Raw genomic sequence first — 16,795 nt, 5'->3', positions numbered from 1 at the left:
ATAATTATAGGGAATGCTGGAATTTCTCCATATATGGTCACAGTGGACATTACATTCCATGTTTTACATGGTTGCTTTTTCAGTATCCATGCAAAACATGCTGATGGTCTCAAATAGACCAAAATATGCTGGATGGCTCAGTGGATAGACAACTGGTTCCATTAGGAAGTACAAGCTAGGTCAGGTGTCAGGGCCAGCCTTAGGGAAACTGGCAACCTGGTGGTGTAGCTAGGCGGGGAGCGGGACCTTCACCGACACAGCTTCCTGGGTGAACTTTCTTTGGCGCCCTTTACCTACTGCTCCCTGAGCCGCGGGCAGCCACTCAGCAGGCAGAGCAGCAATGGGTGGAGCCACTGCAGGGGAGGGCAGAGAGGGGACGTGTGTGAGTGCCAGATTCCCGCCTCGCAGCCCCCTTTATCTTCTCCCCCAACTTACCAGGTGGGCATGGCTTTTCTGCAGCCTCTTGACCCCAGGTGTCCCCCCAAATGTGATGCCCTGGGCAGTTGTCCATGTCACCCACCAGTAAGGATGGCCCTGCCCATTGTGTCCAAAATCTATTATCATCCAATGGCTGTGCCATATGTGAAGAGAATTTTAGGGCTAGATTCTGTGCTCACCTCTAAAAAAATACATAATTAAAAAAGATGGAAAAGGCTGCAAACATGCCTTTTCTACACCAAAGTCGCTCCTTTTTCTAGACCTACAATTGAATTTTAAAAGAAAATTGGCTATACATATCATTACTGGAATCCTGTCGTGGAAGAATTATTCAACCTGACAAAAGTCCACAGGCAAATCAACCTTTCCAAAACAAAGTTTGAGTAAAATTTACATTTTAGTTTCTCCATCAGAGGCATCAGTGCAAAGTATCTTTAGTAAAAATTTGGGGTGGGCAAAGGTTGAGGGAGGATTTCATAGGGCTGGACTGTTGCCCTAGGGATAGCCCATAATAAAAGGTGGCACTTTGCTAGACTACCCCACGAGCATCCCAGGGAATGGACTGTGCGCAATGTTTGAGTCACAAATGAATCTGGACCATAGATTCTTCAGGGATCCACCCAGTGGATATGACATCATGATTACATCAGGCTGACCAGGAAATCCCAGATTGTCTGCTTCATCTCATTTATGAGTCATCAGGATGCATGGGTCAAAATGACAAAAATTCACTCTTCCTCATTATATTTCCATACAAAAGTAGTTTGCTGACTTTGTGTTAAGGTTATTAGACTACACACCCCACCAAAACAAAGCAGAAAAGAGCAAGGAAATAAGCAATTATGGCATTGGACACCTCAGCTGCACTATTTCCCTTTCTGAGCTCAGCTATCTGCTTTCCACAACCCATAGGCCACATTATCTTCACCCTTATGGGGAACAACCCACAGGCACCCTTGAACTCTGCCTGGTTTTACTGGTTATATGATCATGAGTTACAGGATTGGTATGGTTTCCATTAGTCTCACCATATATAGCATTGTATTGTCAGCAGGCAAGGTACAACATCAGATTTTAAATGGTGACTGTAAAATAAATTTATCCGTAATGTTTAGGAACAATTTTGTGCACAGGTGATTTCTGTTGTTAGTGATTGTTCTAAATTTGGTATGCAAATCTAGGCAGAATGTAAAGGTTTGAAGTCTGTGCACATGCACTAGGCAGAATGTAAAAACATGACAAACTGAGTGTGCTGGTGTACTATATTGGTGGTTGAAGGTAAAGCAGCCTGTTGTTCCGGATAAGGGTAGAACTGTGGAGGTGATGGAAGGGAGGTAATAGAGGATGAGAAAGGGAAGCGATGAGTGGAGTGTGAATGGGGTGCTGAGTGACTTAACTGCTTATTTCCTTGCTTTGTACATTTGTGTATTGATGGGATGTTGCAGTCTAGCAACCTGAACTCAAGGCTAATGACGATGAAAGATGAAATGTTGGTTTTCTGTTACAACCTGCTGATATATATGACTTTAACACTGAGGATTAATACTCCTTTGGATTGTTTTATGCTTTGTACTGTATATCTTATTTCCACTGTAAAAATAGTATTTAAATAAAGTAATAATCCCCTGTGTCGTCATAGAGATTTATAGGTATTGAAAGAACACTTAAACTGAGAGGAGTGGGAGAAGGTGGCAGTCCCACTGACTTCCGCTGGAGTTGGGTGGGCTCAGCACTTCTGAAAATTAGGTTCTGTGCATCTTCATAGGGCACCTAAAACCAGATGCACCCACAATTAGGGAATGTTTTTGAAAATTGGGGGGCCTTAACCTCTCTATACCTTAGTTTTCCCATCTATAAAATGGGGATAAAAATCCCTTTCTTCACAGGGCTGTTGTGAGGCTAACTTCATGAATGGTTGTGAGGTGCCCAGATACTACACTGATACAACTATAAATAAGTATATACTGAGGCATGGGATCCTTCCAAATCCAGCTGATGACTGGCTTCTCCCATGCAGAACCTGTGACAAAAATAGTAACAAACAATTACTCGTCAGAATCAATGATAATATATTCATATTTTAATCCCCCATTTCAACCTGATGGAGCAGACTGAGACTAGACCTTTCAAAGAGGTCTCATGGAGTTAGGCTCCATCTTCTGTGGGCACCATTATACACCTATGAAAGTCACGGCCTAAATAGCCAAGAGACCTCCCTGCCTCCCAGCAACCTCTTCCCATAACCACTCCTCCTCAGCATCAGTGGTCTTTCACGGCCCATAAATCTCTGTGATCAGGCATTTATTATTTCACTGAAATATTACTTTATTGGTGAAATAAGATACACAGTACAAATACAAAACATTCCAGTTGAGACATAGCTGAAAGCAGCACTGTGTAAGGGACCCAGGTGGAGGCTGTCTTGCCAAGCAGTCACAGCTGGGCTGGTGTCCAAAAGTCATAGAGAGCCAGAAGGCTACAGTCAGCAACAGGGATCAGAATAATTGCTAGAGCTGGGATCAATAGGCAAGAGTCAGGGTCAGAGACCAGAGATAGTTACCAGGCTGGAATCAGGAGGCAAGAGTCAGGCTGGGGTCAGAGACTGGCAATCAGACAGCAAGGTGAGGTGTGTGGCATCATAGAAAACCAGGTATCTGCATGGTTACCAGCCAACTTCCAGGGCCACCCTCCAGGGTTAAATAGTGGCCCAATCAGAAGGTCACAGGGTGCTAGTGCTCTGGTTCCTTTGGGTGGTATGGTCTGTGGTATCTCAGCTCTACAGAGCTCCTAGGCTAAAAACGTGACTTAGCCTGCAGATAGTGGTGTGGGAATAGGTAGTGTCCCAGGCGTGAGAGAGCTGGGTTCTAAGCCCATAGATCCTTACGCTATATATATATAGACACACATTGTTATTAAGAATATTGACATTACATCCTTCATCTTGAATCTCATCATTTTTATGAAGTATTTATATAAAGAACTTAAGTGCAGGATAGGATATGACCTGTCAGGGCAGATAATACACAGTAATTTGCAGCAAGTGACAGATGCCAACTACCTCTGCTTCCAAGAGATATTCTGTTACTTTAGTGTAACAGGTTTCCCTGTTTTCATTTCATCCTACCAAAAATCCATTTATTAGAATGCATTTAAATGGAGGATGAAGGTGTGTTGCTAGGTTTCCCTATTAAGAATATTCATGTTGGCATACATGTAACTCTTTAGGGGCTTGATCCCGCTTGGTGGTGAGCTCTAGCCTGAACCAGCAAAAATAATATAGTGGTATTTTAGTCTAATCCAGGTTATTTGCCTATATGTAGAAGTAAGTGAGTGGGGTTTAGCAGCCTGTTATGTACAGGCAGGCAGATTGGCTGATGTAGTGTTCCCTTCTGGCCTTAAACTCTATGATTCATGAGCATGTGCTTAACTTTAAGCATATGAATGGTCTCATTAATTTTAATCACATGGCTAAGTGTTTTTGTGGATCAGGACCACAGTGCTCAGCATCTTGCAGGATTGAAAGGTAGAAGACCAGCCCATCAGTTCTGGTATACACACATCCTTGTCTAACATTGTATTGTATCCATGAGTTCCCGTAATAATAATACCTACCGCTTCATAAACATTAACTGTGATTGTGGCCAGACAAGTGATTATGTATAAATTACACCTACTTACTTAACAGGTCTGCAAGGTACATAATGTACATAATTGGAAAACACTTGGTGTTGAAAAGAAGAATTTGTAGGAAATTGCTTTGAGTTCTGATGTTTATTTCCTCCCACAGAAATACATGAGAGGAATTAAACATCAAAATCTATGCCTCTGATGTATAATTCCACCCACATACTGTATTTTTATGAGAGGATTTAAACATTAGGTTGAAAGCCATTAGGCCAACATTTTCAAACTTGAGTGTCTAAAGTTAGGTACTAAAATAAGTGGGATGATTTTCAGAGGTATTGAGCATCCACAACTACCACTGATATGTCCTTGTATCATTAGTGTCCATTGGCCATTCTGGAAGGGTAAGTTAACATGCAGAATGGTAGAATAGGAGTAATATGCCCATTGGGTAAGATCTCCCTATTTTCTAATAAATAAATAAATTAAATAAAATCCAACACTTTTATTTTTAATAGTATGCGTATCCTTATGTTGCTCCGGAAGTTTGGATCTTGTCTAGGCTGTGTCTTCCTGTAAGCTCCTAGGGTCTGTTAGAAGACTTCAGACCCACAGTGTTGATGCTGAATGTGGCTGCCTGCCTTCTTTATGGTTAGGCTGCCGTGAGCACATCAGGCCCATGCCCAAGTCCTTCCACTGGGTCCCAGTCAGCTTTCAATGCTAGTGTAATGCTTTGGTCATAACGTTCAAAGCAAGTGATGGACCCCACCCCAGCTGCATCAAAGACTGAATTTCAATTAATGAACCGTTGTGGCACTGCAATCCTCTAGGAACTGCGCTCCTCTAGGACAATGCTGATCACAAAGCCCAGGATGAGATGTGTGAGACCTGGGCACAAAGCATGTTTGATCCAGGGGATCTGGCTACAGAAGAAAATCCCAGAGGAGATCAGCCAAATCCAGAGTCTAACCATCTTTAGGAAATGCTGCAAAACCTTCCTCTTTGAAAAGGCCTTCCCACCATAAGAATGAAACAACACTGACACCCCTTTCTACCCAGTAAACCCCAACACACCAAAACCAAAGGAAATTAACAGTCTAAAACACCAAATACACACCTCCCACACCTCAAAAAAATGCACCCCCAAGTAGTGTCTCTACTTTACTATTGCTTTTGATTTTACATAGAAGGCTCTCAGATACTGCAATGATGGGTGGCAGTCTAAAACCCTTAGATAGATCTGGGGCCAAATTCTGCTCTCACACCAGTGTAAATGTGGAGTAACTCCACTTAAGTCTTCCATTAAGAGCAGAAGTTGGTCCATTAGCATTACAGAATTACCAAATCCTCTCCTGGATGAATGCCAGGAATCAGTGACTGCAGCAGAGCTAGTCTTCAAGCATCCTCATCAGCACAGCTAGCCTGCAGCAGGCTGCCTGATTGGCCACACCACCTGATTGGCTGGAGGGACCAGCACGCCAGCTCTTAAGCCAGCAGCAGCTTACGGGCTGCTCAATGCTCATGTTCACCACTGTGACTGCTCCTGTGTTACCTTGTTCTTGCTGCCTCTACTTGCTCCAGTTCCTGATCTCTGGCTTGACTCTGGTAGCCAGTTCCTGCCTTCTAGTTTGACCCTTGGCTCCAAAATCTGACTACTGACGCCAAACCTAGTCCTTGGTGCCCGATGCCTTGCTCCAACAACTAGCTCTGATGCCTGCTCTACCACTAGGCTAGACTGTTCTTGTCCCACATGGCTGACAGTATAAAGGAATTTCTCTCCTTACATTTCCTCTTTTCCCATTATAGGTCTTAAATGCTAATCTCTTTAATTTTATAAGGCACTAAAGAATATTCGTTTTGTATGGAAGCTTTTATGGGTGTTGTCTATTGTTTTCTTGCAAATTTGGGCCCTGATCCTACTCCCTTTGAAGTTAATGGCAAGATCTCCTTTGGTGTGAAGGTGAGGACTGGGCCATTTGAGAATAAGGAGATGGTACATAACAGAATATCAAATGTGGAAAAACTTCCTCTTGGTTTCTGTAGATACAGAAGGCCAAAATCATGCAGAATCATATTTGACTCAGAATCATAATTATTTGAATAATCAGGAATGTCTAAAGTGTCTAAAACAGGCATTAATTACAGATTATCTTCTACACCCATTTTATTGCTTTCCTTTCTCAGTATCTATAACAACCTAAAGGCCTAGAAGCAGGGTCTGGGGCAACCGTTTCCTCATTACTACCAAGGACCCAGGTAAGGTTGCCTCTGAGAAATACTGAGAAGCTAAGCCCTGCAGGAAGTCATGCCCTAAAGGGGATGAGTGACAGCTCTCTGTGATACTGGCTGGCACAGTCCATATAAATCAGAAAGCCCTTTCTGGGGTTTGTCTAGCAATGCCTCAGATCCCACTTGTTGTAACTCACCTGAATCCCAGACTCCCAACTTTGGCCTTGTTCCTGACCCTGACCTTGGTATAACATCTTTGGTGTAGGACCATTGCTGACCATGCTGCAAGATCCTGGTCCGGCTTGACCTGGATTCTCGCCTCACACTCTCAATTTGGTAATGGACTCTGACTCTGTGGTTTTGAGATGAGCTGCCACAGACTGATCTTTGTCTGTGCAACCCAGATACTAAGCAGCTCACCGCATGCCCACAGGCTGCCTGTGACCTGGCTCTGGCAGTATCTTCACACTAGCTGCTGCTGCTGAACAGTGATTTGCTGTTGCTTCATTACTTTCAATTTTGACAATGACATAAATGTAAAATTGACCATAAAGCTGACAATACTTCCACAACAGAAAGGAAATATTGTCATATTGTGATATTCTTCATCTTTTATGGGTACCTTCGTGTCTCTCATGCTATATATTTATTCCATAATAGAAAGGCATATTCTCTATCATCATTGCTATTACATGTGGATAGATTCAGTACACCACATCTTAGCTGTAATTTACATATCTGATTTGTTCAATGCCCCTCTAGCTTTTTGTTCAATAGGGTGGAAATTTAAAGCAGAGAATAGTATTTATGATTGTATATACTGCATCTAATTACGCCATTAAGAAAAGACATTTTTTAATTTGGAGTTTTAGTTTGGAGCATTATTACATTTTATATCTGTCCATTCAGAATAAATAACAATTATTGATGACATATGAAGTCATATAAGTGTGATTATGGTGTATACTTATGGGAAGGTCAAAGAGAACATTTTCTTGTGAAGATTAATAACCCTCCAGGAGCAAAACGCAATGGGCAGATTCTCTCCCCTGGAATTGGCCTCTCTGTGCTGCTCAAGATGTGTAAAGGCTCTGGATACTGCCCTGAATCTGGTTAGCTAAGAATTCACCCAGTCAGTCTGAGACTGGCATAGCTAGTTCCTATGCCAGCCTGCCCTCCTGGCCCTAAGAAGCATGCCAGTGGTGGGAGGAGGTATGCCTGGAGTGCTTCTTGCCTGCCTCCAGCAATTTTCAGCTGGCAGACAAGCCCTAGACTGCGGTAACTTTTAGCAGAGCCAGGGCTGGCGCTGCACAGGGAAGAACAGTCAGAGAGTTGTAATTGCTCCCTAATAGCCTGCCCTCTCTCCTGCACTCAGCAAAGTTTGATGCAGGAGAGAACCTGACCCAATTTTTTAAAACTTTGTTATTAACTTATTTTCCTCCAAACTATGCCAGAAATACATATCTTGGTCCATTCCGCTTCAAATGAGGTTGCACCAAGTTGGCCAAGAATTTTGGGGCAGGCATGCAAAACAATTTTTTACTTCTTCCCACACCTTCTCAAACATAATCAGCTCATGTCCAGGCCACTATGCATAGCCCCAAAAATAGGATTTGCTGGAAGTTCTTCTCCGACTTAGCTAACTTATTTTACTTAAAAGTTTGTGTGAGAGGAACCTGTACACTGATAGATTTTAAAGCCAGAAGAGACCATTATGGTCTGATCCAAATAACACAGGCCATTGAATTTTCATCCTCCTAGGGATTCCAGTTAGGAACATAGCTCCTCCTTCTCTGCTCAAAGAAGAGGGTGAGTTCCCATTCCCTTTCTTTTCGTCTCCTGATCTTGTGGGAGCTCAGCCATCCCCTTCCTCTTGATTCCTCACTGGCAAATGAAGTGAGGACTCAGCATGTTGGAGAATTTGAAGTTGGAGAAGCAGGAGGAGCTGGTGGCTGGTGAGGGAATTTGTGAAGCTTTTACTGCCTATGTGTAGTAGAGCACCAACATGACAAATGATGGGATGAATTGTTTCCTGCTGGGAGTCAGTCCCCTACCTGTTTCCTTATTTCTACAGGCAAATCTCTGCCCCTGTTGGCCAGGGGGCAGAGCAGGAAAAAGAGAGAGTCTACAGCCTCCTTCTCTCCCTCCTCCTGCCTCCAGAGGAAAAGGGAGACTGTGTCACTTGCCTCCCCATTCCCATAGAAAGAATCTAGGGTAATGGTCCTGTCAGTTTCCTCTCCTCTCCTGACACTCCATAGTAGGGCATCCAGGCAGGGTATCCAGGGTGGATTGGAGCACAAGCGTTCCCTTGCACAGAGCCACATTTGGCATGTGCACATTCACATTTATTTGGTTGGCTAAGGGCCTGCTCGGAGATATGGACTCCAGTCAGATACTTTTATTTATTTTGCCCCCGTTCTCTTCACCATGTCCCATCACACTAGATGATGTAATGTCACTATTCCACATGATGTCAATACTCAAAACATACCATCACCACAACTTTGAGCTTCCTCTGCTATACTGATCTTCTTTAACCATTGGTGTTGAGCTAGTGATCTCACAGAGATCTGTGCGTTCACATCTGCCCGGTTTGTTAAAGTCAGTGAGCTAGTGACCTCACAGAGGGCTCAGCCTTATCATCAGCCAAGAAAGCTAGAGGTCCTAAGCCAGTGAGCTCACAAGTCCTTTTACTTGATACTAGCCAAGCAATGTGAAGTGTTGAGCCAGTAACCTCAAAAAGGCCTGTTCTTTACCATCAGCCTTCTGCACTAGATAGGGTTAAAAGAATGTTGACAAGAATGATCTAGGGTATAGAAAAACTCTCTTATGAAGAGAGATTGAAAAGATTGGAATTGTTCACCTTAGAAAGGAGAGAAATAAGAGGAGACATGATAAAATCCATAAAATGACTCATCTACAGGAGATAGATTAGGGGTTCTGTTCTCCCTGTCTCATAGCACAGGACAACGGGCTGTTCAATTAAATAAAAGGTGGGAAATTAAAAAAAATGATAAAAGGAAATACATGTTGTGTAATGTGTGATTACCACCCGAAGTTGATGAGGCCAAGAATTTAAGATTCCAAAAGGGACCCGGCATTTATATGGATATCAAGAACATACTATTATTGTTGTTAATGATAAATTTTGTGGAAGGGATATTAAATCTCAAGTATCAGGGCTTAAACCAGTCTCTAACCATTAGAGATGAGGCTGAGACCCAATGAGAGGGGGCACATTATCCTATATCTGCCTGCTGTGGGGTTTTTATACTTTCCGCTGAAGCATCTGGTACAGGCTATTGTCAGAGACAGGATACTGAATTAGATGGGCCTCAAGTCTGATCCAGTCTGGCAATTCCTTTGCTCCTAAGATGAAGCTGCAGAGCCAATAACCTCATAGAGACCTGTGCTTTCACATCAGTCCATTAAACTACGGGTGCAGAGTCATTAACATCACCAAGACCCGTTCCTTGTCATTATCTTGGCAAGCTAGAGATGCATCGGCAGACTTTACAGAAAGCTAAGCTCTCACATAAGCCCAGCAAGCTGGAGGTGCTGATCCCGAAACCTCACAGAGCCCTGTGCCTTGACATCATCCCAGCATTCTAACACTGCTGAGCTAGTGTCCTGAGCTTTTGCATTAGCCCAGCCAATTACACAAGTGGAGCCAGTACATGCACAGAGAGCTGTGCCTTAACATCATCCCAGCAAGCAAGAAGAGTTGAGTTAGTGACTTCACAAAGTTACAGACATTGACACCCGTTTAGCAAGACAATGCTACTGAACCAGCAAATTCAAAAGGCCTGTGCCTTGTGATTATTCTAGCAAAGTAGAGGTACTTAGCTGGTAACCTCGAAAAGGCCTGAACCTTATTGTCAGCCAGCAAGATGAAAATGCTGAGCCAGTAACCTCAGAGAGGCCTGGGTCTTTATATCTGCCCAGCAAACTAGTCATGCTGAACAGAGGATAAAGTAAGGGGCCAACACAGCTCCCCCTCCTCTGCTAAAAGCAGGAGGTGCCCCCCACCCTCTCCAGGCTTCAGGGGACATGCAATTTTTTGGAAAGATAAGTGATAAAATTTCAACCCTGGCAACCAGTTGACATATCTATTTTGGTTTACGTTTTCTAGGCTATCTTTGCAAGGGAAAGGACCTAGAAACTTACTTAAAAAAGAAAAGAAAAGAAAGTTGATTTTCTTCTTTATATTTCTAGGTGCCCCAAACCAGGGGTGAGGGCTCTGCAGGTCCAAAGATTGGCTCTGGTTGCATGGAAAATTTGGGTACAGAAACCAAAGATTTTTCTTAAAGGTGAAAAACACTAGCCTGGATCATAAGAGGGATTATATGTGCTGCACAACGCCAATGCAGAAAGTTGATGGGTGTGCCCAGTGTTTTTCTAAAAGTTCCAGTTACACAGAAATCATATAGAGCTGTTAGGATACTGGGGAATATAATAGTTGTTTGGAAAAGCCTGCTAGACATAAATGGGTACATTTTCTTCTGGGCCTCTCTCAAGCCTGTGTGTGGTGCATTTGTGCACACAAAATTGTGCACGCACACATTTATGCCTGCACGTTGCGGGTGCAAACACTAAGATGTGCTATAAAAATTTTGACATTGGTGTGCACATTTTAAATAATCCAATACCTGTGCACGCACAAGTTTTTGCAGTGTCAAATTTGAACACTTATGCATGCTTTGGTGTAAGTCCATTTAAATTGTATGTGCATGTGTTTGCACCTGTATAGCACAGGCAATCTTCAAATGCCTTGTGTTTGAAACTGTGGGCCACAGTACTCTGCCTAATCTAGCTAGTTCTCTTACTAGAACCCAATTTGTAAATGCCTAGAGATCCTTATATGAAAGTAAAATTAATAGCACCCTGTCTATCCACCTTTAGGGTACCTGTCTGTCCGTGGGATCTGTCCTTCTATTGTCCCACTCTCTGCCTGTGGCATCTGTCTGTTCCTCCATTGTCCTATCTGTCTGTCCTGGTATCCGTCCATCTGCCCCCTCATCTCAGTTTCCTTAGCAGCAGGTTGCAGCTGACTCCCTTTTGTGCCATGCTTTTGTCCTTGCCTCGCTTCATGCCGGCTGCTGGGCTGCCAGCTGAGTGGCTGGCTGGGCATTGCCAACCGCACCCTGCGAGCAGCGTGAGTCCCGCTTTGTGACCTGCGGGGCTAGCCGCCGCCCCCCACGCCTGGCTGCCTGCTTCCCGCCCCCGTTCAGCGCCTGCACTGGAGAGGGGCGGCTCCCGTCTGCAAATCCGCTAGGCGCTGCCCGCCCCTTCCCAAACCCAGCCGAGCCCGCAGGGAGGCGAGCGAGGCAGGCGGCGAGCTGCCCGGGGCATGTGCGGAGCTGGGGCGGAGGAGGGACTGTGGCTTCCGCTCACGGCCGCGGCAAAGCGGCTGCTCGCCACAGCCAGGGCCGGGCTGAAGGGAACATGAGGAGGAGGCTCCGGCGCCTGCTCTGCGCAGAGAGAGCGGCTCGGCCGCCTAGCCCCGCCGCTGGCTCCGGCCCCAGCCCGGGCACCCTCCGCCACCAAATATAGCCTGGAGCAGAAGGGCACCTTCCAGCCGCACATGTGCGGCGGGGCCGGCGGCAGGGGCAGCCAGCTCGGGGCCCGCGGGCTGTAAATACCGACCCCCCCCCTCCCAGGCCGGGCAGCCCGGCTGAGTGAGGGGCCAGGCGGGGCCAGTCTCCTCGGCGGCCGCACAAAGACGGGGCTGGTCTCCCCGCCACCCCCGGCCAGAGCCGCTTCCCAGCCCGGGGCCACCGGCCGGGAAGGGGCTGCCCAGCACAGCTCCAGCCAGGGGCTCCCCGCCAGCGGGTGCCCGCTGTCCCCGAGCCTTGCCTGCCCCTAGGCGGGGCGGAGCGGGGTCGCTTCGGCTCGCTTCGTCCCGGGGGGGCGGAGGGGGACTTGCCAAGCGGGGCTGCAGCGGCGCCTGTTCCCCGAGTGCCAAATGTGCCTCAGCAGCCGGAGAGGGGGGTGAGGAGGAGGAGGAGGAGGAAGGAGAGGGGAGGGCGGGGGTCGGGGGCGCTGCGGGTCCCCACCCCAGCGGCGCAAGGGCTGGTGCCCAGCAGATGTGGGCAGAGCGGAGAGGCGGCGGCTGCGCTCCCGCGAGTGCCCCCCGCGCCGTGCCGCCGCCGGAGATGGAGGGCGCTGAGCTGGATGCTGGCCGCGGCCCCGCTCCCCAGCGCTGCCTCTCGTGCGGCTCCCAGGCGGGCGCCGCCGGCAAGGGAGCCGCGGCCCTGGAGGAGCCGGCGGAAGAGGCTCCATCCTCCGAGGTGACAGCGGCGCCGGAGCTGAGGAAGCAGCAAGGGGTGAAGAGGCATCATCACAAGCACAACCTGAAGCACCGCTACGAGCTGCAGGAGACCCTGGGCAAGGGCACCTATGGCAAAGTCAAGAGGGCCATCGAGAGGTTTTCGGGCAGAGTGGTAAGGCAGCCTGAGCCGTTTTTCTTATAGCTTCCCAGGGGGAACACCGCTCCTCGGGTGCATCCTCCCAGGAGCTTGTTAGAGATCAGGCCCCTGAGCGTTATCTCAGAGGAGGTAGAAAGGAAGCTGTGGCATTCAAGAGGTGCCCAAGCCACAAAGCTTCGAGCTGAAATCTCCCCAAAGAATGGGAGAATATGAACCCAGCTCTTTGGCGGTACTGGTACCCATTATACAGCTAGCTATGGAGTTTGGGACTCGATCGGAATAGCCTCCAAGTGCCTTTGGAACCAGTGTTTTGACTCCAGCCAAATACTTACGATGAGGCAGTTATATACTTGGGCATATTTACCTGGCGCCAAATGATATTTATGATTGGAATAAAATGTGTGTTTTTGTTGGCCTTCACAGATGTGGCCGTCTTCACCAGTAACCTTACCTTTATTTCTAAGGGTGGAAATGTATAGTGCAGTGCAACTTGCAGTGTTCCCTAGCTAATTGAAGTGACCCTCAGAATGGTGTCAGAATATTAAGTGTTATTTTTAAGTGATACAGTGCAGTGATTTGTTGCAGTTAACTTTTGTGATCTGAACTTGGCTGACACCTAAAAAATGCTGGGACTGCAATCCAGCCCCATTGATTTTTACAGTCCAGTTCATGGCTCAGTTTTGTGGGATGGCTCAAGACCTAACACAGCCCAGAGGCCACCCTATAATAACTGGAATCCAGCAAGTCCTCCCACATCTCCTTCAGCCTCATACACAGGGGGACTTGTAATGCATCTGAAGTAACACACACACATTGCCATTTGATTTTCAGTTGAAATACATCTCCAGTAGTAGGGTGATGGTACAAGATGCAGGGAGTGCATTAGCGATTGACTGCTCAGAGACATAAATGCTTTTCTGAAGACACCTTAACATAAATTTCATTTGAGGTTGACTGATTTTCAGCAGACTGTACAAAAGCAAGACATTGCCCTAGTGACATACAAGTTTTGTTTCATTGCTGTTTTTGTTTTGGTTGGCTGCAAACCTAGCACATACCCAGAGGAAGAAACAGAAACTGCCAGTGAGGTGGCTTGAATAAGGGACATTTACTTTACAACTAGAGCTATGTGTCAACAGTTAAAATGAGAGTTTCAACCAAGCTGTACAATTACATTATGTGTTCTTTCATTTTACTAGCTCATTTGGAGGCTGGCTAAACAGAAACCAGAGATGAACATCTCTGCACATGCTCACTTCAAGTACAAGATTTTTAATGTTTGCTGTCTTGGCTGGTCTAAAATTTCAGACTAACAGAAGCTAATGATCTCTATTATGGAGACTGATTTTTTTAAAGTCTGATGTTTTTTAGTTGCAAAAAAGTAAGAAACATCTATTTTTTAAACTTGAATAACTTAAAGAAAGATGTTGAATGGGCTTTAATCAGATTTGTTTAGGGGAAAGTCCTCTTCTGAAAAGAGATGAAGTATTTCAAATTTCAGTCTGATCTGAATCTTTGTGGCTGAGGTAGCAAAGCTTGGGGAAATAGGGAGAAAGGATGAAAATCAAAATACAGCTGGATTCTTAAATGAAATAAAAATGTTGCATGCAATCTGTCTACCGGTATTTAGAATACTTACTGGAGTATATTATAGCTTAATTTTATATTGTAAAACTTAATCCTTGCCACATGGCATTTATTTTTATTAATTAAGCTACATTCAATTACAATATAATGTTTTTGCTTAAACTCTCCTGTTTGAGCACATGTGAAATATCTGCATTTTGTCGGTTCTAAAGAATTAGAGCTAGTGGCCCTGAACCCAACCAGACATGAAGTTAATAGAAATTACTTTTTTTTTTCAGTTTCCACCCCCGACTCTCGTACTTCGAGCACTAATTTATCTCACAGACCACTTCACCCACAAGAGGAGAATGCAGCAAAAGGGGGCTGGGTCAGGAGAGACACAGGGTTTTCATTCAACTTTTTTTCATTCTCATTTCTTTCTTCCCTTCTGTTCTCATTAGTCATCAGTATTTATGGCATCTTTGAAAAGGCTTGAATAGATTCATACTGTGACCAGCAGGGGATGCACAGAGAGCAGTGTGGCAGGCACCATTCCATTATGTCTTAAGCACAAATTGTCCAATAACCAGAAGCTAGGTTTCAAGAGTCCCAAGGTCACTCTCTAACCTGGTTGTTTGCTTCCAGTCATCTTTTTTCACTCAGCAGTATGTAAATAGTTCAAGCTGTATGGCAACAGATTGCAAACCTGAACCTTGGAAACAACATTACATTCCCAGTTATTAGCCCTGTCCAAGTGATCTGCGCTAACATATTTGGCCTTTAAAATTTTTTATTAGCTAACAAGCAATTTAGCTATACAACATTTTGCTAAAGATTATTGCATGAGTAGCCAGACTTTAATATAAAATGTAAGCTTTGAATTTTGCATTCAATTGTTTCTAACTGTAATAAACAACTTAACAACAAAGTCAGTCGACAGGTTTGACAGGCTAAGAGTCTGATTCTGATCTCACATTGCTGTAAATGAGAAGTAACACCACCGAAGTCAATGGAGTAACATCAGTACAAAACCAGCATGAGAGGAGAATTGAGTCCTATAAATGGCTCAATCCTGCCCCAACTAAAGTCAACAGCAAGTCTGTATTGACTTCAGTGGGAATAGTATTTGGCTTTGATTTAACAGTCTATGTGTATTCAGTTTATCTTTTTTTTTTTTTACCATTTTGCACTGAAACATGTTCACAAAGTGTTCTGAAAGTAAAAACTGCTAGGTGGATTGTATGATATATTTAGTTTGTTGCTAAAAATAACTTATTTGAATGTGTACTAGTTACGACAGTTACTACATACAACGTTGTGTGTTCCATGAAACAGATAAATTAATATCCCAATATGATGTTTTGGGGCACGCTGTTTTCCAAACAAGATTTCCTTATTTAGTACTGGTTGGGTATAAAATTCACACCTTATGATATCTTAAGTGAAAGTTCCTATAAGTATAAGGGTGATATAGGAGGATATAGAAAGACTGTGAAGTAGCATGTACATTGAAATTCCTGTAGGTGCTTTTTCCGCTTGTCCTCTTGCACATGAAAGCAGCAGAACAAAACTTTGCTCATGTACTATAATCAGTATGGGTTAGCCAAGGAATCCATAGTTACAATCATATAAGTGCAAGGCATGCTAGGTAATGGTCATATGTGCCTGTACAGTACACGGTGCATAATGAAAGGAAATCCTGCAAGATGCTCATGCTAGAAAATGCTTGGTTTGAGGATAATTACCCTAAATTGCTGATAGGGCCTTTCAACCTTAACTCCATCTTTAAGTAGTTTTTTTCTGGGATTACATATAAGCCAGTAAATGGTATTCTGCTGATACGGTGTATGTTTTGGTTAATATCGGCAAAAGAAGGTCTAGTATTGTGAAACATGGCAAGAATCCAGATGAAAGCCTGTTACATTGCACGATGCACTCAAAACAGAGCAGAACTTGATTTTTTTAAAAGGAGGCACATCCAGAGCCCCCTGCAGGTCCACTCATATAGGGGTTCCCTCTTGTGTCATCATTCAATCCCCGGTCCATACCCCAATGTCCCAATTATTAACAACACTATATATTGTATGTAACAATTTCTCACGCACCCACTCTCCAAGCACCCAGTGTCTGACCCCTTCAGCATTCACTCACTGGACAGATTTTTCTTTCTGCAGGGGCCAGGGGTGGGCTAGGGGAGTGGGAGCAGCAGCAGGTAATTTTTTCTCTGGTCCCCTCCTGAGAGTCAGGGCTTTTATCTTCCTCCTGGCCAACAGAGGGCAAACCACCTAATTCTTCTCTCCCTACCCCTAAGACAGGCTTATTAGTCTGAGAACTGATGACAAGGTGCAGCACAACATAAAACACAGGCATTTCTCGTTTATATCTTATTTACACTTATGTATAAAAGTGCACCATGCAGCTCTCAATCATAGGGATGCTGCCAAATTAAATTTGGCCCCAAATTTACATCATATAAAAGCAATCTCTTGCAAAATTTTAGATTGTTTGAA

The 16,795-nt window shown here is 44.7% G+C and overlaps 1 protein-coding gene across 1 annotated transcript in view; it reads left to right on the top strand.

Annotated features, from left to right (window-relative positions):
• Positions 1-12,323: 12,323 nt before the first annotated feature.
• Positions 12,324-16,795, top strand: part of NUAK1 (NUAK family kinase 1) — a 59,823-nt gene continuing 55,351 nt past the window's right edge. The window contains exon 1 of the mRNA XM_084611048.1: positions 12,324-12,734. Coding sequence (XP_084467174.1) covers positions 12,378-12,734 — 357 coding nt within the window. The 5' untranslated portion in view covers positions 12,324-12,377. The remainder of the gene's footprint in view (positions 12,735-16,795) is intronic.

This window comes from Lepidochelys olivacea (genome assembly GCF_965140295.1).
Source record: "Lepidochelys olivacea isolate rLepOli2 genome assembly, chromosome: 1".
Lineage (NCBI taxonomy): Eukaryota > Metazoa > Chordata > Testudines > Cheloniidae > Lepidochelys > Lepidochelys olivacea.
This window is presented reverse-complemented; position numbering and strand designations above follow the sequence as displayed.